At 41.1% G+C, this 17,585-nt stretch overlaps 1 protein-coding gene across 1 annotated transcript; it reads left to right on the forward strand.

Annotated features, from left to right (window-relative positions):
* Nucleotides 1–8,822: 8,822 nt before the first annotated feature.
* Nucleotides 8,823–15,559, forward strand: KCNK18 (potassium two pore domain channel subfamily K member 18). Its single transcript, XM_039546071.1, has 3 exons — nt 8,823–9,039; nt 10,401–10,547; nt 14,733–15,559. The coding sequence occupies exons 1-3, from the start codon at nt 8,823–8,825 to the stop codon at nt 15,557–15,559; spliced, it is 1,191 nt and encodes a 396-aa protein (XP_039402005.1).
* The last annotated feature ends 2,026 nt before the right edge of the window (nt 15,560–17,585 follow it).

The raw sequence follows: 17,585 nt of genomic DNA on the forward strand, positions 1-17,585 counted from the left end.
GAGAGAAGCAAAGCAGAGAACAGGAATGTTGTTTGAGTGGTGAGTTTATAATCAATATTCCCACTAGGCCTTTATAGAAAAAGGGCAAACCCTGCTCTCTCTTCTCTCATTACATTGGGTTGAATGAGTTTAAATGAATGAAGAATCTGGTCAAATTCTGCTACAAATTGACGACTTCTGCAGTAGTCCTCAGGACAGTGCTTAACATAAATAAGCTGTGTATTTCTGCTGTTAGAGGTGTGCCTAAAATGAGTGCTCAATCACAGATTAATGAACAAAAATAATTATGGTACTTTGATGTGGGCAAACGAGCTCTCTAGTGGAATGGCTTGCTGAGCTAATTGCTTTCATTCATATAAACATCTGATGATACAGATGGAGATGGATAAAGTGTTTGTGTGCGGTAGTAAAGAAACCAAGAAGGATGGTTCCTGCTGTCCCCCTGGCACGTTAATGTAGGGCCTCTGCATATTTTAAAACGGATCTTAATTATACATTAAGCCGATGGTTTCAGGATGCTACAGCTTCTCTCTTTTTTCAATTCACACTGGGTGTAAGATGCCTTTGTAAAATCATTTAATTTCCTATGAATGTATAAGATAATGGCAGTGAGAATTTAGGCAGGCATCCCTAAGATCAGAGGCTCTCCGGGGAACCAGCCTCTACAGCTATAGAGAGTTCCACTCACAGCAGAACTGGTGTGCAGGCAGGGACAGAGTTTGGGAAAGCCTCATATGTGAAGTCTACCATGTGTGGCACAGAGGCCAGCTGCATGGAGGCCCGTTGTATGCTACGATGGAGTGGGGTGTTTGGGGACAGGGGGTGGCTCTGTGTGGCTCTCCAGTCCTTTTCCACTCGGTGGGGGATAATGGGCATATGGGGAATAGTGACTCTGTTAGCATTCTTCCTCATTTGATCCTACAGAGATCCTGGGTACCCAGCCATGCATCAGACAAAAGATTTGGATCTTTCTGCCTGTTTGTTCTGCATGCTCAAAGAATGGCATGCATAAGGATGGGGTATATTTTCAGGAAAACACATGGAGAATTAACTACACAGCTCCCATGTCTATTGAGTATAGCGGTGACACGTACCTCTCACTGAACTATGGAAATGTGCTCCTTAAAACTCTGTTGTAAAGCACTTCCTTGCAATATGCAACTCATCAGTTTCTGTGTAGGGCAACTTTAGAGACATCAATCCATAAGAGACATCAATAATTCACCTAAAAGCAATATTCATAGAAGCATAACATTAAATGGAGGCACTATAGGGTATAGAGGAATATTTTTCAAGTAGATATTCAGAAAGGAGGGCATCTGGTCTTCTTTTGATGAGACAGGAATTTTCACAGCAAGCTAGCACCTCAAGTGTTAAGAGTTCAGAAGCCCAGGTTTGTTGTGGTTCAATGGCTTAGCCTGACTTTGGATCAGATACTGGTAATTGTACTGGGTGGCAAATGTGTTCAGATACTATTTAGACGAGGGTCACCTCTCACATATCTATAAAATTGCGAGAGAGATGTGGGTGAGTGGACTGGTTGGTTTCAGGGCTGGAGCAGCCAAGCAGAAGTGGCCTGGGGCGTCCTGCCTGGAAAGGGCAGATGAAGGCAGAATATCTTTGGTAGACAGAGGAGAAGCACACACCACCAGTGGCACTTAGTGCTGCCTTGAAAAGGTCCAACATGGACTGCCCTGCTCCATCATCTCTATGTGCCTGGCTGCTAGCAGGCATGCAGGATGGCAGGATCCTGACCATGCCCCTAGCCTGCACTCCCACAGGTTGCTGTAGTGAATATTTTTTCTGGGTGTACTGCTGGTGCATGGAAAGGCTTCCTGCACAAGAGCACACAGACTTTTAGTTTTAAGACTACCACACATCTCGGTAGATGGTCTTTTTGTCCTTGGGGATTTGTAAGGAAAGTTGGACATGTTTTGGGGTTCTGTTCTCTAGGGGTTTTTGGCAACCAGCAACCTCCAGGGATGGCCTGTGTTGGCTGGTGGAGAGGATTCCTTTAATACCCAGATTGACAACGTGGTGGTCCAGGCAGGAAAGTGGTGTGCTTCCCCATATTTCTGAGGCTAGTCTGTGATTGTCCAGATGGCTGGAGGACTGAGGCAGCTTGTGAGAAAGCCATACTAATCATACTGGCCAGGAAATCCTAGGCCAGCACAATGTGGCACCGTCCAGCTAGATTTAGATGAGTGGCTGTGTAATAACTTCTTAAAGAAAATGTATGAAGCCAATACAAAAACTGTAATCACCTGCAGCCACAGATTTTATGAACAAGTAGAAATGACATGAAATAGCAGCAATATTCACAGAACAGCCAGCCACTGCTCTGTTTTCATTCATATTTCAGTACTGCTGGGATATTCGTGTGGACAGTGATTGCTTTTCATAGACTCTCCCTTGACTTGAACCCACCACTTTTGCAGAAATACCACTGTTTCTGTGAAGAGTATACATAGCTATGTTCCCACTCATAGTTGGTGGAGAGCAGGAAGATAGTTGGGAAGCAAACCCATATGGTGCTTCTAGATTCAGAAATGACAGCACCTGAGCTCCTGCATCCCACCACTAGTGACATCATGAGCATTAACACAAGCAGAAGGTATATTGCAACTTCTTGCCCAGTAACCTCTGTACCCAGGGCCAGCGCAACCCATTAGGTGACTTAGGCGGTCGCCTAGGGTGCTAACATTTGGGGGCAGCGGCCGCCCCGGTCATCGGTGGTATTCCGGGGGCGGGACCATCCGCCGCCTTTGTTGGGGGTGCCATTTCGGGGGCGGGACCTTCTGCCACCTAGGGCACCAAAAAAGCTGGCAGCGCTCCTGTCTGTACCTTCTTCCACACAGCCCTTATGCATGGGATGAATTGCTTGAGCTGATCTGCAAGGCTCCTTTATCCTGTCCACATTGAAGCCCCTCTTGAAGACTCACTTCTGCTGTGCTGGGTATGATGAATTGCAGTGACTTGAATAAAAATGGTCTATTGTTGGACCTCTATCTTCTTCTCTGACTGTTTTTGGATTGTAAGCTCCTTTGAACAATGACCACCCAGTCTCGAATGTTTGGAAAGAGTCAACCACATCTTGGGCAGTGTCATAAATTAAAAAATGATAATAGTGTTAGAGGAATGTCTCACTCTTTACTATGAAACCAACCCATTGTTATGTACTGATGGCAGCTGCTTTTGCGGGGGATGAGAGTGCAAGCTCTTTGGGGCAGGACCCATCATTTTGTTCTGTGATTGTACAGCCCCTAGCACAATGGGGCCCCAATCCATGACTGGGGCTCCTAGGCACTACTGCAATACAAACAAATAATAAATAATAATAATAATAATACAACATTTTAGTGCAAACTAAGGCTTTTTACCCTATGGCTTAAAAAAAGAGAAAAGTTCCTTCCCTGTGTTTGAAATGAGCACTAGAAATTAACCCTGTTACTGTCACATGGCTTTATGGATAATCTCCTTTTAGGGTAAAGTTCAAGCTGCACAGAAAGCCAGCACAAGCTCACACATCACTTAAGCCTGATTTTGAGGGCTCAAGTGGGACTGAACTGGTGCATAGGCCATGTGCCAGGCCCTCTGCTAGGTTCATCATATAAAGTGGATACCCTTCATAATCCAATAGTCGGATGAGATGCTTTTCCATTAGTATCCAACATGCTGGGCATTAGGGGTGCTGTGATGCTCACAATATCCCTTGGAAAGCCACCATATGCGTATTTATAATAGGCTAACAGCTAGTTGCTAATTTCTGTGGTTTTGGGATCTCACTTTAAAACTTCTAACGCTGATGGTGTCATATCAATAATAAGATGAATAATTAAAACCTTTCCAAGAGGTAGAGGTAGATTTGTCCTTTTGAACCTAGGTTTTTGGCTAACCAAAGTAGTGTAAAGTTGCCACCTCTGTTCTAATAGATTACTGCACATAAGTCACACGTTTGAAGTGCTGTACAAACATTAATTCCAGAAAAACAACTTTCTGCTATCTTTGGCGGCGAGCATCTTTGTTATAAAATGAAACTGTTGGACTGAGCTAGTCTCATCTACACTAACATTCTGTTCACTGCATTAGTTCTGTGGTGACTTGAGCATTAGTAGAACCATGTTAATCCCCTTTGTTTATTTGGAAACCCAGAGCTCCTGCATTGCTTCTCAGCAATGTTTTATTAGCAGAACCTTGGAGTGAGGTCTCGCATTCCAAACACTAACATCAATGTATTGATCCATATGTTTGTAACTGTACCATGAAGCAAAATTAAACTATTCTCATCCAAATAACTGAACCAAATGCACTTAGTAATGCTGTATCCTTTGCTTTGGTTTGTTTGCACCTCGTTACCTGCAATGGATCTTCCATTCACTGGCAAGAATTGCTGCACTGAATCTGCCAATGGCAGATATTTCTGCTTCTTGGACTAATTCAGAAAGAGGTTCAAGTTAGTGAACAGAAAAGGCTGAAGATGAAGAAATTCTGGTGCACCTATTTTTAACGTGCAAGATAAAGTAAGGGAAGCATAGCCCAGAGGAGAGTGTTTAAGTGGCTAACAAAGTGGAACTGTCAGGGACCTGACACCCAGTTAAGCACAAGCAAGTCTTTCTCTAGCCAGAGGCAAGGGAGTAACAAGCTGACTCCCAGTTCTGGGCAACCCAACAACCATCACATAAGCTAAACAGATTGAGCTCTATTAGTTTTTACTATAAGGCTTGTTTTCTCATCCTTTAAATCATTATCATGGCTCTTCTCTGAACCCCTTCTAATTTATCAGAATCCTTCTTAAATTGTGGGCACTAAGAGTGGACACAGTATTCCAGTATCAGTCACACTTGTGTCAGATATAGAGATAACATATCCTCCCTACTCCTACTTGATCTTCCCCTGTTTATACATCCAAGGATCACATTAGCCCTTTTGCCACAGTATTGTTCATGTTCAGCTGATTATAGAGGCACTGCTTCCCTAGATAGTCTCCCATCTTGTAAGTATGGCCTACATTCTTTCTTCCTATATGTATACATTTAGCCATATTAAAATGCTTGAACCTGGCTTACCAAGCGATCCAGATAACTCCATCAGGTGACCTGTCCTCTTCATTATTTACCACTCCCTTAAGCTGTGTGTCATTTGCAAACTTTATCCATGATAATTTTACGTTCTCTTCCAGGCCATGGCTAAAAAGCATAGAGCCGGGAACCGATCCTTGCAGGACACCAGAAGGAACACACCCATTCTGATTCTTTGTTTACAATTACGTTTTGAGACACATCAGTTAGCCAGTTTTTAAATCCATTTAATTTTTGCTTTGTTGATTTTGTATTGTTCTATTTTCTTAGCCAAAATGATGTGTTGTACCAACTCTAATGCCTTACAGAAGTCTATTACATCAACACTATTACCTTTATCAATCAAACTTGAAATCACAGAAAAAAGTCAAATTAGCCTGACAAGGTCTATTTTCCATAAACCTACATTTTAAAATGTCAGTACTGACTGGACCTGACTACCCCAAAGTGCACTTCAGTATGCAGAGATATTCATGCTCACGTAAGAATGGGGAGCACTGATACTGCAGTGCATTTCCGAACAAAAACAAGCCAAATCCTCCAGTTGTTAGAACGGAATTCTGCAATGTACTGAGTGCTTTCAATTTCCATTGATTTGAGAGTGCGTAGGTCTTTGCAGGACTAGGATCTCAGTCCTTACTCTCACACTATTCCCATTGGAGTCAATGCCTCATGCAAACTGTAGCAGTCATAAATCTGTCCTTGTATAATTTCTATAAAATACTTACAAATACCTATCGTTTGCATCAGACTTGTTGAAAAAGACAAAGCTTGAACCTGGCTAGACATTGTGTTACGTGGACTTGGATAGTGGAGCATTTAAAAGTACAGTATATTGAATGTAATGGAGTTTGATTGAAGAGCATCTAAATAGCAGATCTGTTGACAAAATAATGGATGGTTATATGCAGGAAGAGTTATCATTGATTATCTAAAAGCCTCTCTGTGCACAAAGAAAGGACTTTCTAATTTGAACTTTTGTAATCAAAGAAAACCAGATGAACTACAAATGGTAATATACATTTATTGGTATTGGATTAATTAAATCTTGCAGGTTTGCCCAAAACCTTTTCAAGTGTCATCTCTAGAGCAATGTTTATTTGCACTAATGAAAGAAATGGAATTCAGAAATGGCCTTTAGGAAATGCGTAAGTTGTGCAGTCCATTAATATGAAAAGGAAATGCAGACTGCAAAAATCTTTCTCAGTGCAAGTAGCATTAACTCAATTTGGACTAGCTTGTGCTTACCACAGTTTGCTTTTAAGCATTTGAGCCCAAATATGTAACACAGTGACAGTGGGAAATGCTTTAGATTAAGCAGCTAATGTAAAAATCATTTACTGAATATATTTTTTATCAAATTCTCTCGTTGCTGCAAGCTCCAGGCTTGATACTTCAAGTGGCTGAGGATGTCCTGGGAATCGTGAAGCCATCTTTTGTCCTACTGAAGATCAATGGGACTGAAGGATTCGGCACACCTTATAGGACTGTGGCTGAAATCTGAGAAGCAGGTGACAAACTCCTAGAATCACAGGAGATATGGTTGGAAGAGACCTCAGGAGGTCATCTAGTCCCTAGGACAAGTCATGCCACCACCATGATTACAATCCTGTGATGTGAAAATGCTGTAGGCTTTCTTGCTAATTAAAACTGAACTACAAAAGTGTTGGAAAAATCATAGTGCTAATAAAGCCTTTCCGTATTAGGCCTGAGTAAACCAAAGTTATGTTATGATTGTCCAAACCGTGTTGGAAAGCTTACAGAACTTATTAGACTGAAGGCCGTGTATCTACCTAAGTCAGCTATTTCGCTTATCAGTTTTGTTTGGCTCCCCAAGTGTATGCAGCTGCGTTCACATGTATGCATCCAAAGTATCTAGTACAAAGGGTCAACGGATGTATCTTGTGTCCCCTTCAGAATAACAAATGTATCCTCAACAGCTGTATGTATCTTGTAGCCCCCACAAAATGATATATGTATCCTGCATATCCAATTATCCCCTAACAGATGCATGTACAGGTTCTACAGGTCAACCAAATAACGTAGACAAACGTAGGCTAAGTTGTTTGTTTCGGGGTATAAAGGTAGGCCCATCTGGCCATGTAAGGTGTGTCTCTTTCTCTGGCACTAGCCGAGAGGAACACCCGCTCAGCTGACCGATCAATAAAGGGTGTGGTACTCGTCTTCCTGTCTCCGTGCCTCCTTGGTGTAATTAGGTAAGCTCCAGGGGAAAACGAGCCCTTTTGGCTAACAAAAGCAGCAAAGAGTCTTGTGGCACCTTATAGACTAACAGACATTTTGAAGCATGAGCTTTCATGGGTGAATACATTTATTGGTATTTCACCCACAAAAGCTCATGCTCCAAAACGTCTGTTAGTCTATAAGGTGCCACAAGACTCTTTGCTGCTTTTACAGATCCAGACTAACACGGCTACCCCTCTGATACTGAACTACAAAAGATACACATGAGCCATTTTCAAGTGTTTTAAGGGTGCATTTATGTAAAAAAAAAAAAGAGCAGATTAAACAGCAAAAAGGATTTCTAAGTCTATTGCCTAAAAATGATGTACTGGTCCAGTGAAAAATAAATAAATAGCAGCCAGTCATGTAGTCTGTCGTACCAGGGACTAAGCCCTGAAAAGCCAGCTGAAGATCAGAATGCAGCTCCCAGTCCCTGCTTCCCTAGCAGCTGGGCCAAGCTGGGATGAACACACCACACCTTGGAGCTCCACCATGGAGCTCCACAACCGAGGAGCTAGCTTATAGATTTTAAGGCCAAAAGGGATCATTATGATCGGCTAGTCTGCTCTCCTTCATAGCATAACATTTCAGCAGCTGCTAGCTCAGTATCGTGTGGGGGTACTAGAGGATTTCCAGGCTTTGTTTAAAGCCTTACAAGAGATGGAGAATTTCCCACATCCTTTGTAGCCTGTTCTAGTTACCCTCACTGTTCAAAATAGCAAAGGACAGTGACAGTGCTCATCGCTTTCAGTGTCTCAGAGTGAGGGATAAGAGTGAGAGTTTTGGTTTTGAAGGTAGATGTGCTTCCAGAAAAGTCACTAGCGTGGGGCTAAAAATTGGGCAAGAATTGGGCAAGGACTTCATGGTTTGGCCTCAAAGACAAAATCCTTTACAGTTTAAAAAACCAACCAATATAAGGTGTCCTAGACAGTAGCTTCATGCATCAGTAGGAGAGACGAAATTATTCTGCAGCCCTGCCGGAATGATCATTAGTACAATGGTAGAGTCCCAGCATTGTCTGCCTCTCATAAATTATAGGTCTCTCCCCTTCATTCCTGGTGGAATGTCCCATATCACATACGTGTCCTTTATTTACACTGTGCATCTTTTCATGTTACTGGGAAATTTGCTTCCATTGTGCCAATGAAAAGCAAAAACTGAAGTTCAGTACAAGAAACCTTAAACTGCAATTTAGTCCAATAGATACATACAGTAGCTGGTCATCTGTGTGCATTACAGCTCTCCCTGATCAATAGTAATTCAGTGCTATAGCATGCTGTATCATCATCTGACAGATGTTTTAAGACTTGATTAGTCGTAGGCTCTTTCCAGGGCCCACTGGGACACTACTACAATGTTCAATTATAAAGTCCTCCTTCTGAAAGTATGAAACAGGGGATTTCTCATTTCCCAGATAGGAGACGCCTCACTGAAATGCCAGAGATTTCTCACTTCCCTGTTTCTAAAAGCTCTAGCTGATTTTTTCCTAACGGAGTCTTGAGGATGGAACTCAGATCTCGTCCCCAGCAAGACAAAAAGATGTGCACAAGAGTGTTTTGGGTGGTGTTTCCTCATGCCTGCTTCATCTCTTCTTTAGTGATCTATGCTTTTCTGGGGGCTGTCATGTTTTCTCACATTGAGGGTAACAGAAATTGTAATGAAAGTAAAGAATATAAGGATTTTATGCTGAAGCTGTGGAACCTCTCTAAAGATTTAACAGGTATGTGCAGTAATAGAAAAATGACTTCGCTTACAGGGTATTACCAATCCCCTTGTCATTCAAATTAGAACGCTTAACTTGTGACTATATACTTCAAAATAATGAAGGGTAAGCGTGGAGGCAGCTTTTCCTTATGTTTACAATGTATTTATTTGCTTTAATTATGATTTCCAGGCTGTAAACTTCCACGATCCCTATGTGAATGTTTGACTAGATTTTTGTAGTGCTTATCTACTTCTCTTTTTCTTGCATCACTGGAAAGATTTAAAGTTACCCTGGGTAGCTAAACAGTGACTGATTTCTTAGCTATTGTAACATCCCTCATGTGGGTCTCCTTTAGTCACCTAGTAATCGGAGGTCAGCCTGCTGCCTTACAAAACAAAAACATTACAGTTCAGAGAGTCAAAGGAAAGCTGGATCCTAATAATCATTTATATGAAGGATGGGTCCAAATACAGGGGATATAATGTCAGGATGGCAAAGAAAGAGAGGGTGGTAGCACTTATTCATTGTCTACAGCAGACTACATAGATAAAAGAGCTTTAAGTGAATGGTCACTGGCTCTTTCTGAGGGCTTGTCTACACTTAAAAAATTAACAAAATAACAACTCCAGAATAATTATTCCAGAAGAGTTATTTATTTCAGTATAAACCCTCTGTGGACACTTATTCCAGAATACGAGTGCCTTTTTTCAACTGAGCTTACTCTATTTTGGAAGTGATTTTTATCAGGAGGGATTACAGGGAGTAAGTCACACTCCAAAGATGCCTATATGTGCAGGCTATAGGAGTAGCTGCTAGAGATAATGCATTTGGTATTTATCCACAGGTAGGGGCCATGGGTCTCAGCAGTAGACCACAAATGGAGACTTTTCTGTTTATCTTCTGATTACAAATTGTTTTACTTTCTTAAGTAAAAGACCATGCTGGTTGCACCTCTTTTCCCTCTCACCTCTGTCTCCCCGTAGTTCAATTATTCAATCAGAAGAAGAATAAACCAGGTACCTAAAAGAGAAGAGCTGGATGTCATGAAAGACAGATGTCAAATTTTGTGTCATTCTCTCTTTGGTATATCTTCTATCTTTCTCTTTTTAAAAATTACCCAGTTTCTTTGTACTCATTTTTTAATATTATATGCTTTCACCCATCAGCCCACCCTCCTCTGTTTCTTCACCATAGCTACTAGCCTGACTCTGCTTACAGCATGGGCAAGATATGTTTGTGTGTGGATATGTTCTTCTTTTAAAGTAACAGAGCCAGATTCTCAGCCGGCATAATGGAGTTATGCTGATTTACAGCAGCTGCTGGTGTGGCCCAGCGTCTTGAAGCAGTTACCGCATGCTATTTTGTTATTGTAACAGAAAATATGACAGAAAACGAGAAGATATTTAAGAAAAGAGTCCATGACCTGTTTACCAAAGCTAAGTCGGAATGGTTTGCCGATCCAAAAGAACAATGGTCTTTCCTCGGGTCTCTCTTTTTCTGCTGTACTGTGTTCACAACAGTGGGTAAGTTGTGAGGTAAAGTACACTTAACATCTGATGCTAATCACTGCATTTAACTCATGGGTTTCATCCAATGAATTCACAAAGGACGACCTATATTTGTAGTGAGTAATTCGAGTTAAAATGTTATCCAGTGCTCTGTATACCAGTATATTCTAATGCATTTTAGCACTGAGGTTGTTGTAATTGGACATGCAAATTAGCTGCTCAGGTGCATGCACACATGGTCATCATGACTTAATGCAACTTTTTTGTAAAAAAGAACAAACAGGTTTTCTCTACTGTTTTGGTTCAAAATGTGCTCTTGCCCTCCCCACTGTTGTGTATGATGCTGGGTGTTGCCCTCCACCACAGAGGTGGTGATCTGATTTTAAAGAGCTTCACAGTTGTTGAGGTTGAAAAGTGTGTTATAAATATAAGGCATTATAATTAATTCTTTCTTGCGTATCCACTGAGACATATTGAGAATGGCTAGTCAAGCTTCTATAAAGTACTCTTGAAATTTTCCAGTCCGGCTCCAGATGTAGACAGATGACCTAGATACAAACAAAAATGACCTGTTCTAGTCCCTTCTCTACAACATTATGGGGTGCTACTTACCATGTGCTTCTGCTGTTCTTCTTGACATCAGTCTCACCCGTTGGCAAGCGCAGGCAGTGACTAAGTCTTCCGCATAGAACCACTCAGAACGTGCATGCCTGAGACAATGACCAACACCACCCTTTGTGAGGGAAGGTCAGGAGGCAGCAACAGCAATCCAGAGAGGCTAACAAGGAAAGGGACAGAGACAGAAGATTTCTCGGGTGGATGTGTGTTTTTTTTAAAGAAGGTAACATAGTCAGATATCCAGCTGAAACCTATATTTATTCAACTGACCAAAATTCAGTTAAACTAAATATGGGTATGAAAAGTTATCTGACATAATCCTTCAGCATAAGATATGACAGAATCCACAGTTTTCAAACAACATGCACACCCCCATGCCTCTATAAGTGCTTGGACTCAGAATTCATTCTCCTGTATAACCTCAGCTATACTCCTCCCGTTTCTGCTATTAAGAAATCAGTTTCAAGATCTCAAGTTGTGTGGTTAAAGTCTCCTTCCCACTCCTTAGACCAGAGGTTCTCAAACTGTGCTCCGCGGACCACCAGTGGTCCGCGAGCTCCATTCAGGCAGTCCACGGATAGTTCCTTCTAAGGTGCGCTCCTGGGTGGCCGCACCTGAGAGAATGAAGGACCACCCACCTAATTAGTGGAGCCGTGCAGGCATGGCTCCACTAATTAGGTGCTTGGACCCTGGAGAAGACATACATGTAAGATGAGGTGGTGGCCTTGGGGGGAGAAGAGGGTAGGTGGAAGGGGGCAGTGGGGCGAGAAGACGGGGTGGGGGGAATTTGGGATGTGCAGGGCTGCGGCAGCCAGAGAAAGAGGCAAGTTCCCCCAGCTCCAGGACTGCAGCTGTGAGGGAGAAATAGCCCTTCTTCCCAGCCTCAGCTCTGTGGTGGGGGAGATACCTCCCTTCTTCCCATCCCCAGCTCGGAGGCTGCTGCGGTGGGGGAGAGAAGGAGAGACCCCTTTTGTTCCCAACCCCAGTTCACGGACTGCCACAGAAGGGGAGAGAGGGCACATCCATCGCATTAGAAAGGTTAGACTACTGATATTAAAATATGGGTTGTGTGCTTTTATTTGTAGAACAAAAAATAATTAAGTTTTTTTTTATATAGCGCTTTTATCCAAGCGCTTTACAATAGTTAGCTAACAGTACAAACAACATTTGGAAAGATCATTAAGTGGTCCGCCAAGACCCTCAGCAATTTTCAAGAGGTCCGTGAAAAAAAAAAAGTTTGAGAACTACTGCCTTAGACTACTTTCTTTGGTTACCCCTTTCTGCCCTTCCATGGCTGTTAATCTTCCTCTTTGTTACATTAAAAAAAAAATCCATCTGTTTTCTTTACAGCATAGAATCGGCATGTAATCACACCAGGGTGGTTATTATACATGGAATGTCCTGCACCACTGGTTTTCTAGATAAGACTGAACTACCCCACAAGTACCTCTGCATATGTAGGCAGCGGATGAGCTACAACCAGAGTGGGTGTGTCTACATCTGCACCTTTTCTTATGGGACTTCTGTGAGAGAGGCATCAGGATTTTATTTATTTATTTTACTGACTCAGGCAAAATCCCCCCTGACTTCAATATAAGAGCTGATTTGTGGAATGGGTCTACATGGAAGTTTGGTTCTCTTCCGTCTCTGCAATTTCATGTTCTTCCACATATAATATTTTGCTATTGCAAATGATTTAAAAAGGAAGACAAACCATAGTTAAAACTAGAAGCCATTAATTTCAATGGGGAGTTTTGCTTGAGTAAGGACCAAAGGATCAGTATGGACACATTTTGCTTAAACATCAAACCAAATTGGCTAGGGATATAATCTAGTAAGTGCTGTAGCTGATGTTATTTTGGGGGGGGAATGCAACTTAAGAGAGTCTCACACTAGGAATGCAAAATAGTTTCCTCTCTGGCAAGAAATGAGGAAGAATAGATAGCAGGTGCTAGTAAGTAGTAGTAAATATTTATGACATGTAAATGTGTCCAAATCTTACATGATTTAGGACCTTAAGTCTTATTTTCAGAAGTGAGTTAGGTACTTAGAAGCACTTTTACTCCCATCCTATGTGCTTGATCCAAAATAAGCCCTATTTGTCAACCTTCCCAGGAAGCTATAAACCACATCTGTTTGCTTAGGCTCTTTGGAAGGCCTAAGATGCTTGGGGGTCTAGCGGAAGTGAGGAGCAAAGGATATTCATTTTTGTTGTTGATTGAGAGCCATTTGTGTGGGGTGAGATCAGCTGTTGCTTTGTTATTTGGCTGGATTATATTTGTAATAAATGTTAAAGCAACTATAACTTGTGGTAGGCACTTTTATGTATATGAATCAAAAGGAAAAAAGAAATCACGCTCCACATATTAATTACAGTAATTAATCCTCACCACTCACCTCTGCAGAGTAATAATTAGCATCCCCATTTCACAGATGTGGGAATGGAGACACACAGGATAAATAACCTCCCAAAGGCCACATACTGAGTTAGTGGCAGAGGCTGGATTAGACCATAAAGACTATAGCTATCTTTAGTAAGAATGAAGGTGACCTGGCAATTATACTCCAGTATTCAGTTTAATAATCTTAAAGACAGACCCCAAAATCATCTGAGAGGAAACGGTGTTGACTAAGGAAGAGAAAAGCGTTTTTTAAAAAGGATTCTTTATGCCTTTTTGGAGGACAAAGAAGAGAACTTCCATTAAAAACTTTAATACAATTTCTCTCTGTTATCTTTTCCCTAATGGAAATGCATTAACTTAGGGTTAGGGTTTTAATTTCATATCCAAAGAAGCAATGGCATAACTGCAGGAAAGGAGTCCTATGTCCTAATTTAATTTGCAGTTGTATATCTTACACTACCATTTTGTTACTTAAATTGATCATTTGGCAGTGGAAGTCTGGTAATAATTTTGCATTAGTTGCATTTGATATTGGTACTTTTTAGACCACTAGAGTAAAGTGTTATTGGTTTCCAGCCATGCTCTTCAATGGAGAAAATGTGTGTCCCCTAAAGCCCAGTTTTACAACTCTCCATATGTCAAATGCAACTCCTGCCATTAAAATCAGATCTAACAAACTGTAAACAGTTTCAAATCATTCACAGTGACAATTATGATCAACAATGGCCCTGAGTCATAAGTCAAGGTGTTGGGATTCATTGTTCCAAGCTATTTAACAGAATAACCAGTTGCAAAAATTCAGATTAGAATCCAGATCTGAATTTACCAAAATATAGGGAGTTTTGATCTGGTATTCCATTCTGGGTCAATTTCTACATATGAGTTACCACATGCAAAAAACTCTCTGCTTTCAGGTAAGTTTTATGGTTTGTACATATGCTCTTTCAGAAGGAATACAGAGAAGGTCCTTCTGTCACACCCATCTACAAAGCCCCCGGCCTAAGAAGTTTTTAAAAGGATTGTGATAAATGCTAAAAAAAAACAACAACAAAAAAAACCTCACAGACTATTGACTAAAATATCACCACACAAACTATTGACTTAAAACTGACAGTATTAAAAAGTTCAATGTTTTGAATAGAAAATAAATTGCAGTGTTCTATTTTTATTTTGTTTTTAGGTTATGGCCATAGCTACCCCGTAACAAAGGTTGGAAAATATCTGTGTATGCTATATGCATTATTTGGCATACCTCTGATGTTCTTGGTTCTGACAGACCTGGGAGACATCCTTGCAACTATCTTAACCAGGTCTTACAATGAATTTAGAAAACTTCAGTCAAAAATGTTAGCCTGTAAACCAGCTAAACTGTGTTCTGGATGCATCTGTAAGAAAAACAATGAGATAAAAACTGGATCATCATTGCTTATGCAACACAAAATAGTCATCCAGGAACCTTTAAGTATCACGGAAGTGCTGAAAAGCCAATCCTCTGTTAAAAGGAAGTCACTGCAATATCGGAATGCTGAAATATTTGAAATGCTAATTGCAAGAGAAAATCAATACCTTATGCCACCAAGAATTAACAAATTTGAAAGATGGAGTTCATGTCCTGAACTAGATTCAGGGAAGATGACCTGTGTCATTGAAAACTTTGGCAAAGAACTTGAAAAGCTAGATGTGCCCATCTTGCTAATGGCACTAATTGTCTTTGCATACATCTCCTGTGCAGCAGCTATTCTTCCAAAGTGGGAAAAACATATGAATTTTGAGGAGGCTTTCTATTTTTGTTTTATCACCTTGACAACAATTGGGTTTGGTGATATTCACTTGGAACATCCCAACTTTTTCTTGTTTTTTTCCCTCTATATTGTCATCGGTATGGAAATAGTCATCATTGCTTTTAAGCTGGGACAAGAGCGATTGATTGGCTTGTACAGAAAGGTGATTTCATATGTTAGTAAGAAGACGTCAAGACAGTATGAGAAATATCCATGTAAAAAATAGCCATAATTTCTCCCAGTCACATTCACTGGCGATTGCAATCAGATGAAATTGTTAGTGCGTTTTCTTCTCTCTGATTTATGCAGGTCTTAGAGGGGACCATATTTCCCCATCATTTACATGAGTTCCACTTGTTCTGAAATCATGCTGTAAACTGGTGGAAGGCCTCAGGAGAAAATAGACAGGTGCAGTCAGCAAAGGTTTTCCTCAAGAGATATTTGTAACCAGAAAAAATAAAAAACCCCACAACTAACATTTAAAAAACCCTCCCTCAGCCGGGAGTCAGCTCAATCTTATAAGCCCTGGTAGTGGAAGTCTGTCTACCCACAGGCAGTCTCTCCTCTCTGCCGCCCAAAGTGTTAAATTATGGTTCTTCCCCATAGCACCTGCAGAAGCACAGCGAAAGCTAACCTCTTGTTCACCAGGACCAGACAGTGGCCCTGTCCCCTGTTACACACCTACCCACTTTTCAATGGCGGAACTTGGCTGAGATAATTAAACATAATTAAGGTATACACCCACCTAGCTGTTCATTCATGCTATTAACACATCTAAGTTTCTTAATGATCAGTGTAATGTTAAAATTTAAAAAGGCCAAATTTTCTCAAAACCCCTCATCCTCTCCAGCTGTTTTGTAGTGTTCAGGCAGTGCAAAGCAGACAGAAAACTGCTCCTAAATCGGTAGCTGGGGATAGGGTGACCAGACAGCAAGTGTGAAAAATCGGGACGGGGGTGGGGGATAATAGGAGCTTATATAAGACAAAGGCCCAAATATCGGGACTGTCCCTATAAAATCAGGACATCTGCTCACCCTAGCTGGGGATTCCCCTTGGGTAGGGAAACGCCTGGGTGACACAAAGCCAGCCAGCATAGCTAGCCCACTTCCTGCCCCAGCATAGCGGGACTGGCAGGAGTACACTGGACTCTGGTGATCTCTGACTGACAAAGCAGCCATTAGGTGATCATTCTAGCTGATGTAACTAGTAGCAGTCTTAGGCTGCTCTAAGTTATGAATGGAGCCAAATGGGCTCTTGGCTGGCCCCAGAATCAGAGAAGTGGAAAAATGGCTTAGCCACCTTTATCCCCTCATTCACTGCTCAGCCAGACCTGAGGATCTAGCCCAAAGTTTGTTACTGTGAGAATAATATTTCTTCTATAATGTTCAACATGTTTTTCCAGTTAGGAACAGGATATTTGAAATCAAAGTTACATAAATACCATAGTTTTAGAAACTTTACTGTCCTGCACACTGAAGCATTCTACTGTAAATCAGTTCCCTGTATTAAGGATCAGCATTCGTATCCTTTCAACTCTTTGTAATCAGTGTAATGTACATAAGTTTATGGTTTTCATCTATAACATGCAGCTGCTAATCACAGTTTCTGTTCTAGAGCTAGCAATTTGTGCGAATGCATGCAACAAACCTGAGACTGTGTTACAACTTATGAACCATAGCTACTGGTATATTATTAGTGGGACAGTATGGTCTAAACTGACTGAGTTTGGGACTGGAACCCTAGAAGCCCTGAGTGCTAATCCCAACTTTGCCACTGACTTGCAGTGTGGCCTTGGGCAAGTCACTTCACCTCTGTCACTTCCCCATCTGAAAATAGGGAAACACCACTTACCACAACCAAGGGTGTTGTGCAACTTACATAGTTAATGCTTGTCGAGTACTCTGAACTTGTAAAGCACATTATATGTGCCAAGTATTAGGAGTAATGATTTTACTGAACAAAGAACCTATCATGCTAACCATACATCTTTTTATGTATCAAAACTAGATACACACTCTATAAAGGGAACCACTGCATTTAACCAACTCTGTCTTAGCTTGTAAATTATAAGCATAAAAATTGAATTTTAATGAAGACTGTAAATATTATAGTGCATTTTGACTATTATGTGATGTATGTTATTTTTATTAGCAGGTTTGCCCGTTAAAGTTGATATTTTCTGAATATTTATATGGCATCTCTTGTAATCTCAATGAAGAATGGTGATTTATATTCAGTACTAATTATTAATG

The sequence above is a fragment of the Mauremys reevesii genome, linkage group 7 (assembly GCF_016161935.1).
Source record: "Mauremys reevesii isolate NIE-2019 linkage group 7, ASM1616193v1, whole genome shotgun sequence".
NCBI lineage: Eukaryota > Metazoa > Chordata > Testudines > Geoemydidae > Mauremys > Mauremys reevesii.

Excerpts from the sequence above, each read along its gene's own strand:
- KCNK18 (XM_039546071.1), top strand. The coding sequence starts at position 8,823 with ATGGAACTCAGATCTCGTCCCCAGCAAGACAAAAAGATGTGCACAAGA. Across the intron at positions 9,040-10,400 it reads CCTCTCTAAAGATTTAACAG|AAAATATGACAGAAAACGAG; the intron begins GTATGTGCAGTA and ends TTATTGTAACAG. Across the intron at positions 10,548-14,732 it reads TACTGTGTTCACAACAGTGG|GTTATGGCCATAGCTACCCC; the intron begins GTAAGTTGTGAG and ends TTTTGTTTTTAG.